This window comes from Copadichromis virginalis, linkage group LG9 (genome assembly GCF_057382275.1).
Source record: "Copadichromis virginalis isolate Kocher_CV1m ecotype Utaka linkage group LG9, C_Virginalis_male_GT1.1, whole genome shotgun sequence".
Taxonomy (NCBI): domain Eukaryota; kingdom Metazoa; phylum Chordata; class Actinopteri; order Cichliformes; family Cichlidae; genus Copadichromis; species Copadichromis virginalis.
In genome coordinates, this window is record NC_140626.1 from 8022161 (window position 1) to 8047893 (window position 25733).

The 25733-nt window shown below is 41.3% G+C and overlaps 1 protein-coding gene across 2 annotated transcripts; it reads right to left on the reverse strand.

The window, feature by feature from the left end:
• Nucleotides 1-25274, reverse strand: waca (WW domain containing adaptor with coiled-coil a). Of its 2 annotated transcripts, none has more exons than XM_085467540.1 (13): nt 24948-25274; nt 24716-24746; nt 23708-23900; nt 13150-13241; nt 12387-12502; nt 12172-12287; nt 6569-6820; nt 4190-4312; nt 3872-4020; nt 3492-3616; nt 1705-1900; nt 1493-1620; nt 1-1405 (listed from the first exon to the last, which is right to left on the reverse strand). In XM_085467540.1, the coding sequence occupies exons 1-13, from the start codon at nt 24986-24988 to the stop codon at nt 1336-1338; spliced, it is 1632 nt and encodes a 543-aa protein (XP_085323666.1). In that variant the 5' UTR covers nt 24989-25274; the 3' UTR covers nt 1-1335. The 2 variants fall into 2 exon arrangements, with proteins under 2 accessions (XP_085323666.1, XP_085323665.1); XM_085467539.1 differs by having other exon boundaries at nt 3872-4023.
• Nucleotides 25275-25733: the final 459 nt, after the last annotated feature.

Sequence of the window (25733 nt, forward strand, 5' to 3'; positions counted from 1 at the left end):
TTTAGTTTAACATGTTTATTACAATACATACATTTCACATTTGACCTCTTGTTACCCTGCACTAACTCAAGAGGTGCTCCACATACACACCCACCCGCCTGCCTCTGACCCGCTCGCAGTTGTGATACATCTCCTAACCTTGGGTGCTTTTGGGAAAAGAGAAAAAACCCAAACAAAAAAAAACAAAAAGTGTGGATATTGTCATGATTTAGCTCTCATCACAACAACTCTTTATAAATAAACCCTTTTCTTATGTTTAATTAAAACTGCACTGCTATTAGCAACTGTACAAAGGAATGAACCAGTGATGACACCTGAATGTAAAAAACAGGAACAGAAACAGTGGGAGGGTGCGGGAGAAAAAAAAACGGAGGGGTGTGATGTCTCAGGAGGAGGTGAGGCAGGGCAGAGGCCAGGGGAGTGGAGCGGGAATGGTCCAAAGCAGCACGCCATCATGTCTTTTTTTTTTTCCCCCCCCCATCACTCACTCATCACACCATCAGGCACTGTTTATTTTCAGACTGGGAAATGCAGGGCCACCAGAAAGCTGCAAAACGAATCAGTGAACCACTGGAAGCACAGACCCACACAGAGGGGATGTCTGCCACGCCTAAGTACATGTTACAGTTCACCACGAGAGGGTGGAAGGAAGAGAATCTAGACAGAGTAGATTTGAAGAAAAAAAAAAATTAAAAATTAAAATAAAACCCAAACTACATCGACGACAGTGTGTTATGCTTTATGCTAGGCTTCTGTGTAAATAAATGCCTTCAAACATCCTCCTCTGTTTCCACGCAGGTCACACATGCTCAGTGGTTCAGCGATCTATGAACTGACAAAATGAAGCTGTAAAGTCTGCTGACCAGTTAACATGAAGGAAAAGGCTAGCTAATGAATGTAGCCGCCTAGGCGTTGATTAGTCTGGATGTCAAAAGCTTTGATAGGCATGGCTTTCCATGGCTTCAATCTACAAAACATATTTACAACATAGATAATAACATCTACAAGAAATCTACACCCCCTCCCCGTCCACCCGCCAGCCACGGGTTTTTACAAAACAAAGTCTTGTAAATTGCCCTCCCCCCTTCCCCTCATCCTCCCACAACAGCTCTTCATTTCTCCCTCTTGGATTCCCAGCCCAACGGTCCAAAGCAAACCTGACTACAGCTCCTGTGTGTGTGTGTGTGTGTGTGTGTGTTTAGACTGGGCTCAAGAGGAATTGAAATTGAACAACCCGTTCTCCCTCCAGCTTCCGACTATGTGCAATGGGTCTCCCCACCCCCACCCGTCCCCACTCTTCTCCGACACCTGCTCCGACTTGCAAATCAGAAGTTCTCAGACCATAAAAGAATTCTGATTCTTCAGCTTTTCAAGTTCTTTGATTTGCTGTCTCAGAAACAGTATCCTGTGGGGAAAAGGCAGAGAACAATGAGTTATGTGCAGGTGTGTTTTACATCATTAACAGGGACTCTTCTAAAACACAGACCCTCACCTCTGCTCACGCAATGTTGCTTGTATTTCACAGACTCTGACCAAAGACCGCAGGTTTTTGAGCTCGGTGCAGTTCTCGGACATGCAGATGCTGCCCATGGTGTGAGCTTCTTCACGTAGTCTTGATGCCTGTGAGGGTTAAGATGAAAATCATTTGAACGATGCTTTCATGAAGATGTAGCCAAAACCTGTGGAAATGTTAGTGGTACAGACCTGCTTCTCTGCGTGTTCGGCGGGCCATCCCTGCACGTGTTTGATAAGGTTCTCGTTGAAGTGGGCAGCCAAGGTGGGGGTGAAGGAGCAGGAGGGTCGGGCTGCTGAGGGGGCAGGGGGAGCGGAGGCCGAGTTGGAGGCATTGCTGCTGCTGGAGGCGACGTGGTTGGGACCTGGGGAGGGACTCCTCTGACTGCTGAAGTGAGCACAGTGTTGGGGAGAATGTGAGCGATGTGCATGAACAAACTGGCCTGTGACAATCATACAGCAGTGGAGAATGCATGAGGTAGAATGCTGAACATGATAACGTGAGTTTCACAAGGTGTCTTAGTATTATAGTTACAATCGATAGATCAACATAGTACGGTGATCTAGAAGAAAGCTGGCACATTAATGGAACAATATACTGTTTGTGTGTGCAGTGTGAGATTTTCAGGCCTTTGTTTGACACTTGTGAGCAGCATGCAGGCAGCTGACTGATGTCAGGCCAGATCTATCTGGTTCTGTGCTGATTTGCAACAGCCTGATGGTCAGCTGTCCTGGAATGTGATCAAGTGTTTGCAAGGGTCCAAGTACAACAAAATTATTGTTCTGCTTGGTGTTAATGTGCACTTTAAATACGCAACACAATTAACACAAAGCACACTGACTCGAACAAGAAACACTGTCAACAGCCTGTAATTTGAACTTGCTAACTCATAATGCTAGTACAGTAGTTCCCAAAGTGTGGGTTGGGGCCTCCTTGGTGGGCCGTGATAAACAGAAGTACAGCCTGAATTCAGTCTGTCAGATTGGCCAACTCTGTTGTTGTTTTAAGGAAAAGAAGCAGCTTGACATGGCATAATAGTAACTCTACCCAAATAGGCATTTAAAGCCACTGCAATTTACTTTGGGTAATTTGTACAAAAATAGCTCTCTAGAGTGATGTGAAGCAGTACTTCTGATGGAGTGAGTGATGGATCTCCCCCCTCCTAAAAAACTGAATTCGTCCACTTGATTGCCTGATTCATGCGAGACTGAAATGAAAATATGGTTTCAAGACCCCTGAGATACATATTCTGCACAAAAATGGGATAAATGCTGAACTATATTTACTTTGCTGTGCTGCACTCTAAACTCAGTATGTTACCATGGATATACGTCAGCGTTAATTTATAACAATGTCAGATATAACAGAAGGTTTTGGATTAAGCTTAAGCCCCTTTTCCATTAGCACCAACTCGGATCTCATATTCTGACTTTTGGAATTGGATTTTGAATAATATCTGCGAGAGTCTGCATGTACAAGAGTTAAGCTCAGAGGAAAGTCATGTTCAAACCGGTTCACACTAACACTAAATACACTTCACGCAGTAATGAACACCTCCAATTAAATGACTGTTGCACAAAGTAAATCAAGACCTAGAAATGAATCAAAGAGCAACTCACTGTTCCATCAACAGCCAGCAGAGGGAGCAACAACACCACAAAATGAAAACTGAAAACAGCTTATAAGAGTGAGTGCATTTTCGCTAATGCAGAATTTCCACTCTCTGATAGCAGATGTAGATGAAATCAGTGCCCAGAGATTAATATAACTCTAACAAGATATGTCTTAATTACTTGTAACCAATTCTGCCCTCAAGAAGGGACAACCCAAGCTTCATGAACTCACGCATATTGACACCTAAACCCAAAAAACATCCCTTGTTTCTCTGAGAGCTCACCTACTCATCATTCATGTCATAATTCCAAGCAACCCCCCAAAAAGTGGGATTTATAAAATGAACTGTTGTACAGACACTCACCCTTGGCGCTGGAGGGTGCGTGGGGAAGATGTGGTCGCATCATAACTGTGCTGCTTATCGCTGGAGAGGGGCTGCTGGGATGTGGGCTGGGGGTGAGATGCCTGCTTTGCTGATGGCGTGCTTACCTAAAACAACAAGACAAACAACACGTCATTTCACTGAAACAGACTGACAGTGTCAATCGTGACTGTAGGTGGATATTTAATAAATTCAAAAGACTTTTCACACCTGTTAACATTCTTTGGAAAGCATTTCACGTTCATAATTGCAAACTATTGATTTTTTCCCCCTCCTCTGACCTTTTTTTCCCCCCTTGGGAAATATTCAATATTCACTAAGCTGGGAGTTTTCAGTACCTGCCTACTATCCTACTATCTTACTTTTGGCTGTGTGATGACAGGCTGTGTGCTGAGGAGGGGCTTTAGAGGACCAGCGTTGGTCTGTGGTGTGCTGATCCTCGGAGACACATAGGACCTTGGCGATGAGGCGTCTGATGTTAATGACATTGGTGACTGGTTCGACTGCTGAGCTGCTAGACATAAACAAAACAACAAAGTCACTCTAGGGAATCAAAACAACTTCAAATACAACTTCTAAGTACCTCACAGGAAACACACAGGAAGCCGACGCAGTCATTTCACAGCACACATAAGAATACAGTGGTGGTATAGAAACACTTGTGTATGAGCTTCATTTACCTTGGTTGGATAGTTGAGCAGCTTGAGAGAGGATAGTAGTGATATTGAAAGCTGACGGTCCAGCAGTGAGGATCTTATGAAGCATAGACTGTAATGAAGCTTGTGTGACGGCAGCTGTGAGAACTACAGAGAAAAGAAAATGGACACGCGGTTAGAACTGATGACACGAGTCCTGCTACAAGAATAGTTTAGATACTGCACTGCAGTAAGTCTGACAGTCAAAACTCAGATGTCTCCTATAAGCTGGTTTAGAAATTAGAAATAAAAGCAGAGCCTATCAGTTGTGTGTTTACAGAGATGTTTCTGGTGGGAATATGGTGGTGATCAGTGTTATTCAGCACAAGTGATCCTGTTCATTAACCGAGATCAACTCTATGCTGTGCAATATGACACAGTATGCACGTCCATATGTCTGCTGCTTTGATTGTCAACGGCATCTCTGAATAGTGAAACCCACCTGTGAGAATATAAATGCGAGGACATAACAGGCCCTCATTTATCCCTTTTTTGTCTTAAAATATATATATATATATAAAAATATTTTTCTCCTGTATGTTTGTAAATGAGATGTCACACATAAGGAGAGGGAAAAATCTTAAAACTTCAGACCCACACTGCTCTCTCATCATATATAGCTCATTCACATATATTTGTAACAGAAGGTAACAGGGAAATTTGATATACATACATATAAAGTACCTTAGCCCAAGTTATTATGCTACTACAAATACACCCCACGCATAACCTGCTACCACAGACATTTGAATTATTGATCAAAAATTCTCTACACAACCTCAGAAGCCACTGACATCAAGACCAGGAAGTTTCTGACCATGCATGGAGGGTTTCACCCTAACTTCAGCACCCTGAGGCTGTATGCTAAGCTTAAGGAAGACTGGTGAGTGTCAGTACCACAGTCCAGGATGAGATAACGAACACCTACGAATACATCAGGAAGATGGCCCTAACTGCTTAGTGAATACCTCAGGCAGCAGAAACCCAAGAGAGAGGGGCAATAGGAGAACCATCATGGAAGGACAGGCCCCTGCATGGTATGTGTTACCAGCAAATAGAGGAAGTGGCTGACATCCAGAAATCCTACCAATGCCTGGACAAAGCTGGACTGAAAGACAGCACAGAGGCAATAATCATGGCAGCATGGGAACAAGCTCAGAGCACAAGATCCATAGAGGTTGGGGTCTACCACAACAGGCAAGACCCAAGGTGCCCCTGACGCAATCCAGCACATAACAACATGGTACCCCATAACCAAGTGGATGGCATAGAATATAGAAACATCTGTGCAGAGTATGGCCTGAAAGTCTGGAGGTCAAAATGGGAGACCACCCCTTAGGGTGGTTGAAAATGAGCTAAGCTAAGATCCTGTGGAACTTCCAGATACAGACGGACGAAATACTGATGGCTAACCAACCAGACGTAGTAGTGGTAGTCAAGCAGAGATGTCCGTGGTGATAGACATAGCGATACTGAATGACAGCAACATCAGGAAGAAGAAACACAAGAAGCTGGAGAAGTACCAAGGGCTCAGAGAAGAGCTTGAGAGGATGTGAAAGGTGAAGGTAACAGTGGTCCCAGTGGTAATCTGAGCACTCAGTGCAGTGACCCCCCAAAGCGAGGCAAGTAGCTCCAGAAGATCCCAGGAACAACATCCGAGATCTCTGTTCAGAAGTGCGCAGTCCTAGGAACAGCAAAGGACCCTCAAGCTCCCAGGCATCTGGTAGAGGACCCGAACTTGAAGGATAAAGACCGCCCGCAGGGGTGAGAGGGGAATTTTTTTTATTGAAGTTCCCACTACTATGCCATGGTTTACACCATGAGCTGGTACCACAGTGACTCACACTTGTAAACATTGAAACACCATTATCTTCATCCCGACCCTGGAACCTTGGACTTGACAGAGTCTATCAAACTGAAGCAGGATGACTTCTAAGGACATCTAGCAGCCAGCATCTGGTACATTACAACACATTCTAGACTTAGAAAAGTCTGTGCTGTCGTTCCCATTTTACAATTAATGCATCTCATACCACTCTGACAGCTGAATCTTTCCTTTCAGTGTCACATGGTCAGATACCATGTTCTCATCTAGCAAACTCTTGCCGTGAGGCATTCTTCATCCAGACATCAGCTATGCAAACAGCACCACACTGACGATGTCGAGTTAGGACTCTGTGCTCAGACTGACAGGACAGATTATGACAAAGCTTCTAACAACGGTGTCAGAACAAAAGCTGATAACAGTAGTTAATAATTTCAGTGCCTTCTTGTAACCAGTGGCCATCAATCACCGTCTCTGCTGCAAGTTGAATGTAGACAAGTTGAATATGTCAAGCGGCTCTTAAATCTATTTCTTCTTACCTTCGTTGATTTTTGCCATGTCCACACTGGCATTGTTGAGCTGCAAGGCAGTCTGAAGTGCTGGGAGAAGCTGTCGAAGCAGGGTGGGGTCCTGGAGGAGCGGAGGAGCTGGGGATTGAAGGACTGGAGATACGGGTACTGTAGACGCCGACGACCCAGGTGGGCCTGATGACGGATTCAAGCTCCCAGAGCCAGATGACGACTGAGACTGGGTGGCAAGTGCTGCTGCAGGCTTTTCCACCTGGGCAGACTCTGTGGAGCAAAAAGATAAAGATGCAGTGTCAAAGGTGGAAGTCTGAAATCCATTTCCTCCAATAATTTATGGTCCAACATAAAACACAAAACCTTAAAAAAAACAACAACATTCATCTGAAAAAGACCTGTCTAGGAACTATCGTTCACTTTCCAGCACAGGGTGATATGCCAATAAGTGCAAACAAGCCACTGTGATTGCTTCAACATTTAACACATCCCTGCAAGTGAGACACCTGGTCAAACAGTCAGCATGTGAATGCTGCATGTGGTTTTGTTTCTGGTCTTAGTACTTTAAATCAGTGTTGTGGCATTTGATCAGGCTTTACAAGACTTTCTGCTGTTCCAGCTGGATTTTATAGATTGTGTTTCAATGGAAGAACAAGCACTACGCCAACACCTTCAGAGGCCTGTGCATGACTGGTTACAGTATGACTGCCCATAAACGGGGCAACAATCTAAACAAAACTGAACCCTTATGATTCAGCTTATTTTTTGTTGGTCTGAAAACCAGAATTCAGAATCTAATTTTTGTCATTTAGTTGTTTATATTAAACGTTTCACAAAGTGAGATGTTAACTTCCTGTATGGTTGCAAACGTAGTAAAAATGATCACAATAATAATTTTAATAGCTGTCTTTTGAAAGACTACAAAGGAGAAGAAGAACTGTGACCAATGTCAGCCCTGAATGGGGCTATTGTATATTTGCATTACTAATATACAATAGGGTTGGGTGATTGGACGAATATATCGACTATCAACGATAGGCTGAGCCCATCGGCAATCGTTTTTACAAGAGTGATTTATTTATTTGCCCATGAGTAAGTTTGCTAATAATGATGGCGTTAATAGAAGCGTGCACCCAAATGCTTGTTGATGGAGTTGATGGAGCTGCAGAAGCTGGTGATAGCCTAGCATACTCAGGCAAATAGTGGACACGTACGTGCTCATGCGCATGTACGTGCTCATGCAAGTTGTGTTTGAGTACTTTGCTCGCACTATACATCTGCACAAGCGGCACACCACTTTGGTTACATCCTTAAGTTTACCTCTTTCATCCCAAATGGGCAACTTGATATTTATTTCAGTGATGTCAGCGTTAACGTGCCGTCATCATGACTAACGCGATTAACAATTAACCCATCTGGAGAGCAGGCTGAGTCAAAGTCCCCGAAATGCAACGCATTTGTCCAAAGTTTGTTCATTCTGCGCTCCAGATGGGTTGAGCGCGTTAAAAATTTTAATGGTGATGACAGCGTTAATGCTAACAGCCCTCATTTTTTGGAGAAATTAGTTGTCCATGTTTGGACTCTCGTGTTGTAAATGCGCAAATCAGTCCGTGCATGATTACATTGCTCCGCCTATCAAAAAGTCAGTGCATGCGCAAATGTATCGCCCGTCGTCGATTATTGGTTGGAAAAGTTTTACATATCGCCCAACCCTAATACACAATACTAGTAACATGGACTGCTGTAGTGAAGCATGCCCCTATATGATGATTTCATGTGTTCATACAGTCCTGTTCCATAACCCTCAGGATCATTTAAGAAATTCCACATGACTGTCTACTGCACCCCACCTCAACAGTGATGGCGCACTGCGAGAGACCCTACTTAGGCAGTTCAAAAACCCGAAAACATTGAAAAAGGGAAAGTTTTTCCCTTTGCCATCAGAACGTCATGACCGAAAATGACAATGAAATGCACATTTCTGCACAGATTTGGCCTTTTAAAAGGCATGGGGTCCTAAACTTTTGATCAGCTGTAAAACAGCCTGTTTCAGTTTAAGTGTTGTTTTCAATAAATTGGATGCTCAAAAAAATGTTTTGTCTCACTCTCATTTCTTCTTGTTGCATGTTGAAGCTCCACTTGGAACCTTGTTAAGATCCAAACATGCAAATATGATTTTTTTTGCCATTTTTCAAGTGGTCTTTAAGTTTTGATCAGGACTGTATTAGGGCTTGAGTAGGTTCATTTTTGTCATTTGGCCAATTTAGTCTGCATCCTTATAAACAGGTTCAACACGCTTCAACTATAACTACCTTGTGAAGCACTAAAAGGAGACTCCGCTTTCATTTTTACAGTTTTATAAAGGTGGTGAGAGTGATATACAGACGTTCATAGACTGAAAGCTTGTGATTAGCGAGCGTAGTGCTGTGGAGACCTGCGGCTGATAAGCACCAATGTGGAAACCTCTGTTTTTGTCTGACAATTATCAGCTCACAACCCATCCAGAAGCAATGACAGGCAAGCCTAACGTCACTGTTGTTCACTTTGATCTTTTAAGCGTGTGTTATGAATGCTTGTTTGTTCATTTTTTTACAAGCTGTAAGCATCCTTCATATAATTGCTTCATTACAGCCTGTTAGTTTTTGTCCAGGTAAAGACAAAAACTTCCAGGAGGTAAATTTTTGCACTAAGCAAGTGTGTGATCACCACGCTTTAAATATAGCAGCAATTACCACCTGCTGGGTGTCTGGACGGTTAGAAAATGTTAACATATTACACAACATAACTGTGTTTCTGTAAATCAGAAAGATTTAATGAACAGATCTGTCAGGTATGTCATGTACTCCTCTGTTAAGCAGGAAGCAGTATAAGGAGCGGTTATTAGATATTCAGAAACAGGTTATTCATGATAAATGACATCCTTTTCTCAGTACACCACTTCATTACATGTTTGTTTACTTTTCAGAAGATTACTACTGACAAACGCTCAGCAACATTTTGCCTGGAACTAGCTTGTAGCAGCCTTGCTTAAATTCCTATCACAATAATAGAAGACAACCACGCTCCAGGAAATCATTTACCAGATTGTTCAAACACACAGCATCAGGACCGGCCCACTCAAATAACTATTTCCATCTACACGCAGACAAGTTTTCTGTGTCATTGAGAAATAAGCCAATAACACGGGGACAATAGGCAGACTCGGCAACAGATTGTGTGATTGTGATTTTTAAAGAACACAAAATCTCACATGATGGTGAACAAGTATTTAAAAAAACCTCTTTAAAACTTTGCGCATCTTATTCATATCTGCATTTCAAATTTAAAGTGTGCACAAACAGTCATGCAGTGGTCACGACTTTGGCCTCACAGAAGGACGTCCTGGTGTTTGTGTGTTCTCCCTATGACTGCGTGGGGTCTCACCCATAGGAGGCAACTGCTGATTTGAAACTAGCTGTAGGTATGAATGTGAGCACTAATGGTTATCTCTGCCTCTGCGTTAGACCTGTAAGAGACCAGTGAGCTTTCCTGTACCCTGCCTTTTGCGCCAGAACTGTTGTGATAGGCTCCAGCCCTCACACGAAACTGAACCGAATAAGCAGTAAAGAAAATGGATCGATGATTAGTGTGCAAAGATGAAATTATTTGGGTTCACGAGCAGCTCTAGTTGTGCAAAACAGCTTCATACAAAATAAAAACCTTCCCTGATGTTGGGTTTGGGTCTCTCTGTGAGGCAGTGTAATCAGCCAAAGACTGTTTGATGCTTCACTCTGTAACACAACTGTAGTTTATAGATGTGGCTGTAGTTCCAGCATCTCTAGCGTAAGATCTCATCACAGTCCCTGTTTTTCCAGGGCTCAAATACATATTTATCAGGGATGTGTGTGAATAACTGACTACTCGATTTAATACTGCTGCCCCCGATACTTGGCAAGAGAAACTGCAGTCTGTTAACCTAAATACATTTTATTAATGACTGATCTTTGGATCTAAGACGTTATACAGCGACTAGCTGCAGCTGCAGGCCCAGCAGATGGCAGCACCGGTGTAGCTATGATGGAAACTTGTGAGCATAAAAGATCATTTAGAAGCTAAAAAGTCAGATGGACCAGAGGGAAACAGAATATTCTGACACTGTCTCCATTCAAACAAAGCAACACATGTACACATTCAGCACAAACATGTGGACGCTAACCTGAAACAAAAGAAGGCTGCTAGAATTAGCACAGCTAGAGACCCTACAGCCATACTGCCAACTGATACTGCATGTGCGCACAGCATAGAGTGCATAATATTTTACACGCACAATTAGGGCTGTCCGATATGACCAAAATCTCATATCCCAATAACTATATATATCACAATATTGATTTTTCTGTAAATTCAGTTAATCTCAGGCAACTCGACTTGTGTGAAGTGTTTTCTGCTGGGCGTTGTGTACCTGGAGTCATGTTTTGTGACCGATGCATGAAACTATATATTTTAGATACAAGTTGTAACAGCTGCCATTTTCTTTGTGAGTATTTATTACATGGCGTGCTGCCAGGAAAACCCTGTTCTAAAGTTTGAGTCAAAGGTTTATTTTGAGCACCTTTTTTGCTTCTCATCCGTAAACTCTCTCCATACTCTCTCACGTGATTCTTGCGTGGGTGGTAGAGAGAAAAAAATATTGCCATTAACAGTGTATTTTGCAACATCACGAAACAAACGATAGTGTATAATATGAAACAACAGATGTTTTCATATCGTCATCCGATATATTTCATCATATCGCACAGCCCTACGCACAATAGCATTTAAAATATGCATCTGTTGCTGAAAAATGTGATTATTAGAACGTGGTTCTAATGGACACTCCATCTCACTGTGCTCAATTTACTACTCATAAAATTTGGTGATTAGACTGATTTTTATCTCCCATTTCATCCACTAGTAAATTGGTTGAAATAAAGACCATTAATATTTACCAAGTGGTATTAAACGCCAAGTGCTTTGGCAACTTTTGCCATCCAAATAAAATAGAAGGATTGTACAGGATTGCAATGGGAGTTCTTCGGCTCCCTCAAGAATTCCACTCAGAAAGTAGTCCCAAATCTTGTAAAAAAATGCATCTCATATTATCCAGTAGGAAAACAATGGAGCGATTTTGCAGATAAATTACTAAACTCAAAGTGACTGCAGACTCGACCCAACTTGGTTGAGCAGACAGAATTTCAAAATAACAGCTATAATTAGATAAACTGAGATGTGTTCCCTTAACTTCACAGCAGAAATTAATAGCTTTGAACTCAATTAGCTTCAGCTCACTGCCACAGTACACAACGTAAAACCTCAGCAACACTGTTCAGTCATTTGGAGCCTCAGTAGCTTGGTAAAGAGTTCCTTAGCATTGATCCACCAGAGAGCACCTCAACACTACCATTACCAATGAACCAGTAATAATCTTTAAATGTATTTTATTTAGCTGTGTAGAAGGACCGTTACTGATAAACATCTGCCATGCCAAGCAAAGAAACAAACACACACACAAAAAGTAAACAAAGCAGTTTTGACATAGTATGATCATAAATAGCAGACCCGACTAGAACAGTGCATGATTTAATAGTGTGTGGAACACTTACTAGGTCCAGTAAAGCCAGGGGCTGCCGATGCTTGCATAGCCTCCCTTCTGTAGTCCCTGTCCTTTGGGAAACTGTTGACAACAGCAGTCTTTGTTGCCTCTTTTTGCCTTTGTTCTCTATGAAACGCATACAATACAAATTAACCATGCATGCATTCTTTATGTGACAACACTGGGACAAAGTCAAAGCTTATATAATGAAATACTTTTAGCTACCTCTCCAGCCATTCTTTGGGCTTCTCCCACTGGGACACTTCTGTCCTGCAGTTGTAATAGTATTTCTTTCCAGAGGAACTGATGTGCTCTGACCAGTCATCACCAGGTTCATAAGGCTGAAAAGAAATATACATTTAGGAACATGAAGCCAATGAGACAGAATGAAAGTGTGTGTGTGTGTGTGTGTGTGTGTGGGCAGGTTCTGATGCAAGAACTTGTAATACAATCTGAAATGTACAATAGATATTGGGGTGAAAGCAGAAAGCCTAGGAAGGCTGTTTGCAGAGCAGCTTTGTAAGAAGGAGGAAGACTCATTCTAGAGACAGGTTTGGCTGTTAAGGAATCAGATTGAAAAGGGTTGCTTTTTAAAACATTGCTGTATTGTCACTGAAGTTTTTTTTTTCTTCTTCATTTCCATCATTTAGAAATAACCTAACAAATTTAATCCAATATTATGAGGTAAACAGATAGAAAAGAGCAGAAACTTGAAGCTTACATATCACTCAGAGAAAAGCAAAGTAGAAATAACTTCAAATAAAAGCACAAGTTTATGAGTGTAAGAGGAGGATTACCCTGATTTATGTGTGACATGTAAGGGAACTTAGATGAAATGCAAGTACCAAAAAACAACACTATTTTTTTACACCTGTGAAATGACACATCAGCAGGTGCTGCTGCCAGGAAACAATTCAGTCTATTGCACAGGATAGACAAGACTTCGGGCCGTTATAGCTTCCTGTGTTAAGGAAGAGGCGATACTTACTGTGTCTGAGGTCTTGCTGGGGTTAGAATGCGAGTTGGAGCTATGAAGGGAACTGTGATTGTGAGAATTTTCCTGTGGAGAATAACTGGTCCCTGCAATGAAACACAGCACAGCAGAGGGAGAGATCCATGAGTAACACACAAAAACACAAACAAAGTTCACTGGCATCACCGAGTGTTTGGATGAAGCAGACTGCGGCAAGCATCAATGTTCTCTCGGCCAACTTAACTTCCAGGTTGTACTTTAACAAGTAAGCTCCATTAATGTAACAGTATTGGTATAATTTATTCCAGCTATGTGGCCTATCAAATAATTAGAAACTTAAAAATCTGAGAATTAAGCTGCCTACTTGATACATTTGAAGACTGCCAGCACTTCAACAGGTAACAGAACAAGTACAACAATCCGATGGAAACAGTGAACCTGCTTTTGGATATGAACTCTCTCATCTTTACCGAGATGCTACAAGAGTGTGCATTTTGAGATAACATGCCATAACATTTTTAAACTGCTTTGGTGATATAACTATATGTCAGTGAGGCAGAACAGCAGGCAAGGTACACGTGACAGAAAGGCCTCTGGTGATCATTGTTTCTGCACATGCAGCATAAGGAGATGAATGACTCAGTGAGCATCACTCTGTATAGACTAGATTCTCTAGCGGTGGACACACAGGCATCACTACAATATGCTACTGGTGCAAAATGAAAGTTTCAGCTTATAAACTTTACTAGCTTGTAAATCATCTCATTTAATAATTTTTATTAAAAAACCTGACTAGCATCTTAGGTTTACAACCCAAGAAATAATTTGAGCATATTTCCAGGATAATTTTTGTGACATACGGCCGGTTAGACAGATCAGTCCCATCCCATACTAACACTATCCATTTAGAAATTACACCCATAGTCTCTTATTTACAGATGCTCAAAAGCAACTGGACAACTGACTGAAAAGCAGTTTGTATCATTTCACTGGACCTCTCAGGTCCAATGCAATGTGGATGCAAGCGAAGGCTGAATATCCAAAACAGACATATTAAACAGATACTGGGATCCGGTCTCAATGCCCGACCCTAGAGCAGGGCGATATAGCCAAAAATATTTATCACGATATATATTTGAAAATTTGCGATAACAATATAACTGACGATATAATTGATGCGAGACAAAATACAACTCCACAACTTTACTAGCGCAAAAAAAAACAAACAAAAAAAAAACCCCCCCATCCATTTATTTTCACTTAAACAAGCAGCTGTTTTTTTATGTGCATTAGAGCTATGTAAAAATTAACAGTACAAAGGAAAATTCCCTGCTGAAAGTTTAACCAAAAGGCATTTCCAGTAGAAATGGGCTGACATACCCTGTGCATAACATGTATAATACCCACTGAAGTTAAAAAGCGGTGCTCTGCAACATTAAACTGCAGTGTGCCAAATAAAAAAGTCAAATACATATTTTTCGGACTATAAGGTGCACGGGATTATAAGACACATTAAGCAAAACAAAGCAGTCAGATAAATCAAACTTTATTGAACTCATTCTTCTTGCTTCGTCCACTTCTGTACCATTGATTCATTAATGCGGTTTTCTATCACAGCTGCTCTATTCCCATGTTGTTGCAGTATATTAATGACTAACCTTCTATTGTGGATGGATTATCTCAGTTGTTCTCCTGACTGAAGTTTGGTCCGTTTGCATCCTGTCATGCAATTGCATTTGTCTCTAACCATCAGGAACCTTCATGTTAACTTTTATCGAGTGGAAAAGTGTTAGCGTTCATCCTCCAGCTTCACTGTTTATGTTATGCTAACATAGCTGTGTCGCTAGTGATCACATTATATACCACCTAGCCCAACTTCAGTAACCTTACAAACGTCACTGCTGTTTAGTTTCCCGTCTTCATTTATGTTGGAAGTGATAGCAGAGCTGTACGTTTGAATTTTTTCAGAAATCTCTCAGTCAGAACGTGCTATATCATGCTTAGGTAACTAGCGAAACTAGCAAGCTAACATCCACTAACTTCCTGCTAACTTCTAACTCCGTTAAATGTAATAAATTCTGTTTTCATGGATACCTGGATGTTAAACTTCATAGTTACACCTGGTAAAGCAGCAATGCTGATTGTTTTATTAAAGATGAAAGAATTTAGACAGTTTTTAACTCTCAGTGATGCTGCAGTGTTCGTTTGACTTTGGGACCTGAAGGGGACAGAGTTTAGGACCCAGATTACTCCCAGATTTACGAGCACCTTAGTCTGACAAATACGGCAGTAATGATGGCCGCTTGCATGTTCTACCAAAAAAAAAAAAAAAAAAGTGCTTTTGTGGGTATCTGACAGACAAACACCAAACCAGTTCCACATCACTGAAGTGGCACCATTTTTACAAACCTATCCGGTCGTTAAGTCTGAAAGTCACTAGCCGTGTCTGGGCCTAAACTCCGCTGCAGGTCCATATATCAAACGATCACTATGGCATTACTGAGAGTTGAAAAACTGTCTAAAGTCTTTCATCTTTAATAAAATGATCAGCGTTCTGCTCTACCAGGTGTAACAATTGAGTTTAACATCCAGGCATCCATGAAAATGGAATTTATGACATTTAACGGAGTTAGAAGTTAGCAGGAAGTTAGCTCGCTAGCTTCTATCTAAATACAATATAGCATGTCCTGACTGCGGGGTTTTGGAAACAAATTAAAACGTACAGCTCTGTTATCACTTCCAGCATAAATGAAGACAGAAAACTAAACAGCAGTGACATTTGTAGGGTTACTGAAGTTGGGCTAGCTGGTATATAATGATGTGCTACGTGACCGCTAGCGACACAGCTATGTTAGCATAATATAAACAAGCTAACTTTTTCCCCACTCGATAAAAGTTAACGTGAGTGTTCTCGGTGGTCAGGAACAAATGTAATCGCATGGCAGGATGCTGTAAAAGGACCAAACTTCAGCCAGGAGAACAACTGAGATAATCCATCCATAATACGAGGTTAGTCATTCATATACTGCTGCATGGGCTGGGCTGTAGTTACTTCCTAAGGTTTTAAAAACTGAGCTTAAATAAATGATTAGCGGTAATAAAACCGAGGGAGGTCAACAGTGATCACTGACTGTTTTAGGAGCTTTTTGAGATTAAATAGAAGAAAATACAAAACATTAAACATGTTAACAACACAAAAGCCATGTTATACGCAGACTACTTTAGGCCCGGAAGTAGGATTCGTCACGTCATCACTTAACGACCGGATTCTGGTTCATCCGTCTCACTCAACGATCCACTTTCTCCCTTCTCATTCTCTGTTGCTGCCATGCTTTTTCGGCCATGTGCGGTATGAAAACAAAGGCACTGCGCATTTTACCCATATTCTATCACGATATTTCATTTTCTTATCGTTGCCTAACATTGTACCGGTATTACCGTGAACGGTATAGTATGGCCCAGCCCTACCCGACACTATACACACCCTCCTCCCACCAAAACCCCACCTGCCAAATACCTTCAAAAGTTGCCCAATTGTACTGTAAAAAAGATGATAATTAAATAAAAATTAATGCACAAGGTCAAAAACTAAGAGATATATTGACACTTTCGTTGACGAATAAAAACGAGATGAAAATGATCAGGAGAGATGAGAGCCAATCAGAATCACAATTAAGTTGTGTAGAGAGGCGGGACGAGTTAAATGAGTGAACATGTGGAGTAAGTTTCACTGGTTGAAAACAGGATACAGTGGGGCAAAAAAGTATTTAGTCAGCCACCGATTGTGCAAGTTCCCCCACCTAAAATGATGACAGAGGTCAGTAATTTGCACCAGAGGTACACTTCAACTGTGAGAGACAGAATGTGAAAAAAAAATCCATGAATCCACATGGTAGGATTTGTAAAGAATTTATTCGTAAATCAGGGTGGAAAATAAGTATTTGGTCAATAACAAAAATACAACTCAATACTTTGTAACATAACCTTTGTTGGCAATAACAGAGGTCAAACGTTTACTATAGGTCTTTACCAGGTTTGCACACACAGTAGCTGGTATTTTGGCCCATTCCTCCATGCAGATCTTCTCGAGAGCAGTGATGTTTTGGGGCTGTCGCCGAGCAACACGGACTTTCAACTCCTGCCACAGATTTTCTATGGGGTTGAGGTCTGGAGACTGGCTAGGCCACTCCAGGACTTTCAAATGCTTCTTACGGAGCCACTCCTTTGTTGCCCGGGCGGTGTGTTTTGGATCATTGTCATGTTGGAAGACCCAGCCTCGTTTCATCTTCAAAGATCTCACTGATGGAAGGAGGTTTTGGCTCAAAATATCACGATACATGGCCCCATTCATTCTGTCCTTAACACGGATCAGTCGTCCTGTCCCCTTGGCAGAAAAACAGCCCCATAGCATGATGTTTCCACCCCCATGCTTCACAGTAGGTATGGTGTTCTTGGGATGCAACTCAGTATTCTTCTTCCTCCAAACACGACGAGTTGAGTTTATACCAAAAAGTTCTACTTTGGTTTCATCTGACCACATGACATTCTCCAATCCTCTGCTGTATCATCCATGTGCTCTCTGGCAAACTTCAGACGGGCCTGGACATGCACTGGCTTCAGCAGCGGAACACGTCTGGCACTGCGGGATTTGATTCCCTGCCGTTGTAGTGTGTTACTGATGGTGACCTTTGTTACTTTGGTCCCAGCTCTCTGCAGGTCATTCACCAGGTCCCCCCGTGTGGTTCTGGGATCTTTGCTCACCGTTCTCATGATCATTTTGACCCCACGGGATGAGATCTTGCGTGGAGCCCCAGATCGTGGGAGATTATCAGTGGTCTTGTATGTCTTCCATTTTCTGATGATTGCTCCCACAGTTGATTTTTTCACACCAAGCTGCTTGCCTATTGTAGATTCACTCTTCCCAGTCTGGTGCAGGTCTACAATACTTTTCCTGGTGTCCTTCGAAAGCTCTTTGGTCTTGGCCATGGCGGAGTTTGGAGTCTGACTGTTTGAGGCTGTGGACAGGTGTCTTTTATACAGATGATGAGTTCAAACAGGTGCCATTCATACAGGTAACGAGTGGGGGACAGAAAAGCTTCTTACAGAAGACGTTACAGGTCTGTGAGAGCCAGAGATTTTCCTTGTTTGAGGTGACCAAATACTTATTTTCCACCCTAATTTACGAATAAATTCTTTACAAATCCTACCATGTGGATTCATGGATTTTTTTTTCACATTCTGTCTCTCAGAGTTGAAGTGTACCTCTGGTGCAAATTACTGACCTCTGTCATCATTTTAAGTGGGGGAACTTGCACAATCGGTGGCTGACTAAATACTTATTTGCCCCACTGTATATTTCAGTCAACTGAATCAACTTTACATTTAGTCTACGATAATCTTATGATATTTAGTGAACTAAAACAAAGAATTTAGAATCCCAAATTATGACTAAACTAAATTTTCTGTCAAAATTACACTGTCGGACCAACTGAGTATCGGTTCACACGAACTCAATCTGTACCAAATTTCTGTACCAGAGCATATCTGGGTTTGAGGGAAAACAAGCGCAAGACCATGTTATATCACTCAATGTTGAGGAAATTTTTTTAATTCACCAAAGCACAGTTAATGTCTGTCACCAACGTGTAAGAGGACATCATCAGCTTTACTGACATCTTCGGGTAGTTATGTAGTTGGCTAAGGTGCAGTTTTCTTCCTCCTTGGCTCTTTCCTCCATCAAGTCAAGAAATGTCAACTAATCTGCTCGTGCAAAATGAATTTCATCCTGTGTGATCAGATGTTTGTGCATGTTGGAGCATTGGGCATTTTCCCCTCTTTGTTGTGATCAGTGATTACTTAAAAAAGTACTCCATTACACATCACTCACTGAAGAAAGTGATTAGTTTAACAACATTACAATACTTTGTTTCTCTGTAAAATGACCTGAAACCCTTCATCTCAAAATTACCATCAACCTCTGGGGTGCCTCTGTCAGTGCGCCCCAGGGTGGCTGTGGCTACAATGTAGCTTGCCATCACCAGTGTGTGAATGTGTGTGTGAATGGGTGGATGACTGGTTGTGTAGAGCGCTTTGGGGTCCTTAGGGACTAGTAAAGCGCTATACAAATACAGGCCATTTACCATCGACCAATTTAAGCCCGAGGCTACTATTTATGTATCAACACAAAGCTGGCAACCCAAGGCAAACATGAAAACCAGTCGCCACAATGATTCTACTTTGGAAGCATGAACAGGTAGAAACAGGCTGTAGCCTCACAGCTCATCCCTTTGTTAGCTGTTGAAGTTCAGTGTCTGTTTGCTAGGCTGGGGTCAGCATTTACTCAGCTTTAATTTGTGCAATAAAAGTAATGTCCATATACACGCTGTAGACTGTGCCACTATTTTGCTTCTCTTGGACAAACTGAAATCAGCTGATTGTAATGCAAGTGGAACCGATAAGAAAAGTCAATAGGCAAGCAGACTAACAATTCCAAGGAATTGAACTATTGGGATTCCGATCTCAACCATGAACTCTTTTTTTGTCACAAAATAAATGTACAAAAGAAAAAAACGCAACTCAAAGAATCCAAGTCTAATGAGATCTTCAACTAAAGCACCGACTTCCGCATGAGCGACCATAAAAATAGTTCCATAGCAGCAACAAATGTCTCTAAGATTAACAAATCCAGTTTGATTTTTACAAACCAACCAGAACTAGAATAAAAATAGCTTTCAATACCCAACACTGTCAAAGCAATTATGACAGAACAGGCAGCATTTTTTATCTACTTGTTATTCTGCAAGCTTGCTTAGACATGGATACAGTAATTCCACAATAAACAGCAGAAAGCCGTGAAAGATGAAAAACTTCTAGAAAAATCTGGAAGCAAAAACAAAATAATAATTTCAAGTCCTATTAACAATTTGCTAAAACTCAAAAATAATAAAGTTCATATCTGCTAAAAAGATTGAGTTCAGCAAATAATAATAGTAACAATACTGCGACACAGCTATTCAGAAGAAACTGCAAATAAGGAAAACATCATACAGAATTTAAGACCGATTGTATTCCCTTACTGAAACCTCCAACATGTCAGTATGACATATCGACATATTAAAAGTGTTGACTCAATCACATCTAACCGAACACAAAAACTGCTACAAAACAGAAACAGGAACCATAACCAAAATTTAGATTTTCTACAGGAGAGAAAAAAAATACAAACATACTGCCCAGTGGGTTATTTTTCCTTGACTTAACACATCTCTGCGCTGTCACATCATTTCACTTAATTTGGACTGGTTCTTTCTACTAACCCTCACAATGCTAAGTAAGAAGTGTCCACAACTATTTACTCTGAGGCTGTAAAAGTTTGTGAAAGGATTCCGATACGAGTTGATGAGTCAGTGAAGCTCACCTCTGATGGATGACAGAGATACTGAGATGAGTTGAGGATCGCCAAAACTTTGCCCATCAGTAAGCATTTTAGTGAGAGTAACACTGCTATTAGCTGGTTTCAATGAAATTTTCTTTGAGGCCAACAATCCACTCATAAGATTTGCGAATGTGATTAAAGTATTTATCAGAGGCAAAGTGCGATGTTTAGGACACTCAAACACCAGCTATCATAACTTTGTTTATAACCAGCTGTTGTTGTTGTTTAACCAGCTTGTTGTCAGCTGTCCACAGATGGAAGGGTAGCATTTCTTTTCCGTTTAAAAATCAGTAACTGCGACAATGTCTGGAAATTCTGGACATTGTTTATGCATGTTTTTGTGTGTTAATAACTTTAGTTTAGGAAACAATGTTTCAGGTGGAGAGTAGGAGGAGAGCAGAGATGAAAAAGGCAGATGACACTTTAAAGCAGTTTTTAAGGCAAGTTTGTTTAGAATGTTTATCAGATTTATCTGGTATGGCGCGCTAATAATATTAGCATTTTTCATTTGAGAAACCCAAGAATTCAAAGCCTTAACATCAGCTTCACTGAGAACACACACTGTCCCTTCAAGTGTTGAGTTGCTGTTTTCTGAGTGAGTTCCTTGCCAGCTGTAAATGTAAATTTTCAGCTAGCAGGCCTTGTCTGAACGCTTTCAATTTCACATCTTTGCCTGTAGGAGACTATAATCTTACAGAGAGAGAAAAAGAGAAAGCAGACCAGGTGTTGCTGTTCAGATTGGATGTCGGTCCATCTCTGCAGTGCTCCAGGCTAGTTATTTTGCACTGATTCAAACGTAGGGCTTCACATTATTAGACTGCTGTCATTGTAGATTCTCCCACATTAGAAATGCTTTATATGCAGAAATCTAATTGGAGCACCTGTAATCCTGCACTGAATTTTTGGCTCTGTGGTTCATGATGGAGAATCTTGTTAACCCTAAACTGTCTATGCATTTGTCTTCGTCACAGTAAAGACTTCATGAAACGGCATTTTAGAAACATTTCAAATAACTGAAATTGCAGATCAAACATTGAGGGAAAGACAAGACACACAGTTTGTAGGGGTATGGATAGGGCTGGGTGATATGGCCTAAGATTCATATCGCGAAATAATTTGAAGCATGTGCGGTAACGATATATATCGCGATATATTCTTTTCTTCTGTATAACGTATTTCCCACACTATAAGGCACACTTAAAATCCTTTAATTTTCTCAAAAATCGAGAGTGTGCCTTATGTATGAATTCTGGTTGTGCTCACTGACCTCAAACCGATTTTGGCGTGCATAAATCTGTTAAAAATGTTTGATGGATTGTCAGAGCATTACGGCTGCCGTAGTGAGGAGCTTCGCGGAGTAATCTGGGTCCAAAACTCCGTCCGCTTCAGGTCCCAAAGTCAAACGAACACAGAGTTAAAAACAGTCTAAATTCTTTCATCTTTAATAAAATCATCAGCGTTGCTGCTTTACCAGGTGTAACAATTAAGTTTAACATCCAGGCATCCATGAAAACAGAATTTATTAAATTTAACGGAGTTAGAAGTTAGCAGGAAGTTAGCTCGCTAGTTTCCACCTAAACATGACATACCATGTTCTGACTGAGAGATTTTTGAAACTAATTAAAACGTACAGCTCTGCTACCACTTCCAACATAAATGAAGACAGAAAACTAAACAGCAGTGACGTTTGCAGGGTTACTGAAGTTGGACTACCTGGTATATAATGTTGTGCTACGTGATTGCTAGCGACACAGCTATGTTAGCATAACATTAGCACAGTGAAGCTGGAGGATGAACGCCAACTTTTTTCCACTCGATAAAAGTTAATGTGAGGGATTCTGGTGGTCAGAGACAAACGCAATCGCATAGCAGGATGCTATAAACGGGCCAAACTTCAGTCAGGAGAACAACTGAGATCATTCATCCACAATACGAGGTTAGTTATTAATATACTGCAACAACATGGGAATAGAGCAGCTGCGAGAGAATTCAACATTAATGAATCAATGTTATGGAAGTGGAGGAAGCGCAGTTTTTGGCTTTCCCCATATTTCAAAAGTGCTTCATCTCTTTGCTATGACTGTTGCCCGGCATAATTTGCAGATGATTATGGTTGTAGCCGCTGCGATGCTTTCGACCAAAACAGGCGTAGCTTGATGACATCATCAACATGCGCTATCGCGATAGAGCGGTATAGTCAAAATCTATATCGTTGGCCAAATTTATATCGTTTATATCATATATCGTTTATATCACCCACCCCTAGTATGGATACACTTCCTACACTTAAAAAAATGCAAAATGGATCTTTGGTGCTGGAATGTAATGAAATGTGGCCAATGCCTAAAGGTCAAACAAGTTAGCAAACAGCTGTTTTCATCTGGAAAAGAAAGACACATGCTGTCCTTATATTGTGAGAGCCTATCCATCATGTGGCTGCTTGCATGCAAACTTGTGGCACTGTTACTAGTGTTCAAGTAGCATTAGTTTGCTGTAGTGACTTTTTACAGAAAAGTGACCAGGACAGCTGACACACTCCGATTCCAGAGAGGAGAGCATGTCTGAAAAGGAGCTCAAAACACCACAATACTCCACGCATGGACTCAACTGCTTGCGTGCCAGTTACTCAAAGTTTACCAAAAAAGTCCACTTTGACAAAACTGTACTGAAATAATGTTGTTAAAATTAGCAGTTGACCAAGGCGAAGAAACAAAAGCAGTTACTCCCCTCCACAAAACGTGTCCTTCAAGACTTGAATGTCTGTGCAGAGTGTGGTCTTACTCTGGTCTGAACTTTAACTGTACTCGCAGAACATCTACCTGTGAGGTTGGAAACCACGATAACCATTCATTCAATCAAATGCAACCTGCAGAGACTAATGCTCAGTGGTTAAAATTAAAGCACATAGCAACAGCTTAACAACGCGTTTATTTTAAATTTGTTTGTTCAAAAACTACCACGGCCGGATTACCCACAGTGTAAAACCTGACAGCTGCAGTTTCAATACTGAAGCACTCAGTTGTAAGAAAAACAAAAAAACAAAACAGCGCCTCACTAAGAGAAAGAGCACCTGTTTCTGGAGTAATTAAAGAGAGCAGCTTTATTTCTTTCTAAACTCATTTTATTCGCCGCTCTCACCTCCATCCCTGTCTCTGGCGCGGTGCGTGTGGACACCCTTTGCTCTACTGTGTCCCGTGCTGTCGATGTGCTTGTTTTCAGGGCTGTCAGACCTCCTGAGCATCTTGCAGGGAGGGGTGACGTCTGAAGAGTCTCGCATCTTGTCATGCCGGTGGTCCCCTCCTGGATGGCTCTTGGATGAGTATTTGAGAGTCTGTAAACACAAATCAAACGCTTTACTAAAAACCTCACACTTAAAATAGGCCTACACTTCTGTTATCACCATTAGCAGGTTTCTAAAAGCAGCCATGGTGAGCAGAGTCCTCAGCTCTTGAAAGTACTGTCATGTCATTTCATTCAGTTTGAATGATGCAGAAATTAATTAGCACGAGGAAATGCATATATATATATATATAAATCGAGCAGCTTATTTATCGACTTCGTCCCTTCTATAAGCTTATATTTAACAGCCACGTTAATTGTGCCCGTATTTCTGCTCATAACAACGTATGCATGCAAACTAACACATGTTAAATGACGAAGTAAACAACATTTTATTCGACCTATGAGTATTAGCTCGCCATTTCACTTGGCTATCGCGATTTGAATTAGGTAGTGAATTCACTGGTTTGCTGTATAAATATCAAACACTTTGATATTAAGGAAGCTTAACTGGCTATATCCTTAAAATGACAGATTGCGGTCAGGCCCTAATCGGACTGGCTAGCAAGCAAGCTAACAGTAACAATCTATCATTAGCTTTCAGCTGTAATAAAACTCGCCCGTACCTTTTTCAAAACAGCCGACTTCGACGAATATGTTCACTCTGTCAAGTCTTTACTAGCAATGCTAACGTTAGGATATATTTACAGGGCTTAAATGGAGGCTTTAAGCAAACCTTTCTACTTTTTGTGTTATTTTCCGCACTGACTGGGGCCTGTTGTGCTCTCCAGAAGCCTGCACTAGAGTGTCCATTTTAATCTTATTTGCTGCTAGCAAGCTAGCAGGAGACGCTTGGCTAACAAGTACCTGATAGGGCTGAGAATCTCTTCGGTCGCACCTGAAAAGAAAAAGGAAACAGTTGTGAATTTTAAGCTTCAAATGTCAATGTTCAGAAATCGGTGAAAGCCCCGCAGCGAGTGAGGGATACAAGTTTCCACACAGTTATTTTGGTTTCAGTAAAAATGGCGGATTGTCAAAGCGTAGCTATGAGGAAAAGGAAAAAAAATGTGAATAAGTAAGGTTAAAAGGAGGTGTTTACCCATCGCCGAGTCTCGGTTGTTTCCTTGCATACATTACCATCAATGCCGTGTTAGTGTGATTGGAGTGGGATGTGAAAGACTGATAACTGCACTATGTTTTCGTGTTGATTCAGCGACCTGAAATCGCCAGTTATTTTTCAGCCTAGCTTCTGGGTATTGCAATGCTAAATCGGCTGCACTGGTCGAAAGAGCGCCCTCACTCAGTCCATCTCCCACTCTGGCTCACAGCCGTGTCTCTAACAGCCGAGCAAACGTAGCAGAGAAGCTGAGCTGAGACCGGGGTTGCCAGATAGGCCACATCCACCACTAGGAGCACGCCTTCGTGAAGTCAGAAAATGTTTACCAAGTCATGCTAATAACATTATATATGTGAGGTTTTGTTGCTCTCTGCCATGTACATATATTTGTTTTGACAGTTTTAAGCTAATACTGTTAATTTTACTTTAACATTACCGAATGTGGATATGTAAAACTTACACATAAATTATTTAACGGCGCATTAAAATCACCTCGCGTGCCAGCACTATGACGTCACTGATAAGTATTTGGAAAAATAACGAGTATATATATATATATATACATTAACTACAATTTTTTTACAGACCTGGCAACCTAGCTGCAACCGCTGCAACTACACACACCCCCTTTTTATGGCAACATCCGGGCCACAAAGCGACTGGAGTCCCCTCAAAACTTGCAAAAACGTGAATCTGTGTTGCTGCATCGGAGAAATTACTATTTTCTACCCAGAATTTTGATTTAATGCACGTGGCTCTTGTGGTCCT

Excerpts from the sequence above, each read along its gene's own strand:
- waca (XM_085467539.1), bottom strand. The coding sequence starts at position 24,988 with ATGGTAATGTATGCAAGGAAACAACCGAGACTCGGCGATGG. Across the intron at positions 12,503-13,149 it reads CCAGCAAGACCTCAGACACA|CCTTATGAACCTGGTGATGA; the intron begins GTAAGTATCGCC and ends ATTTCTTTTCAG. Across the intron at positions 1,406-1,492 it reads GCAACATTGCGTGAGCAGAG|GATACTGTTTCTGAGACAGC; the intron begins GTGAGGGTCTGT and ends TTTTCCCCACAG.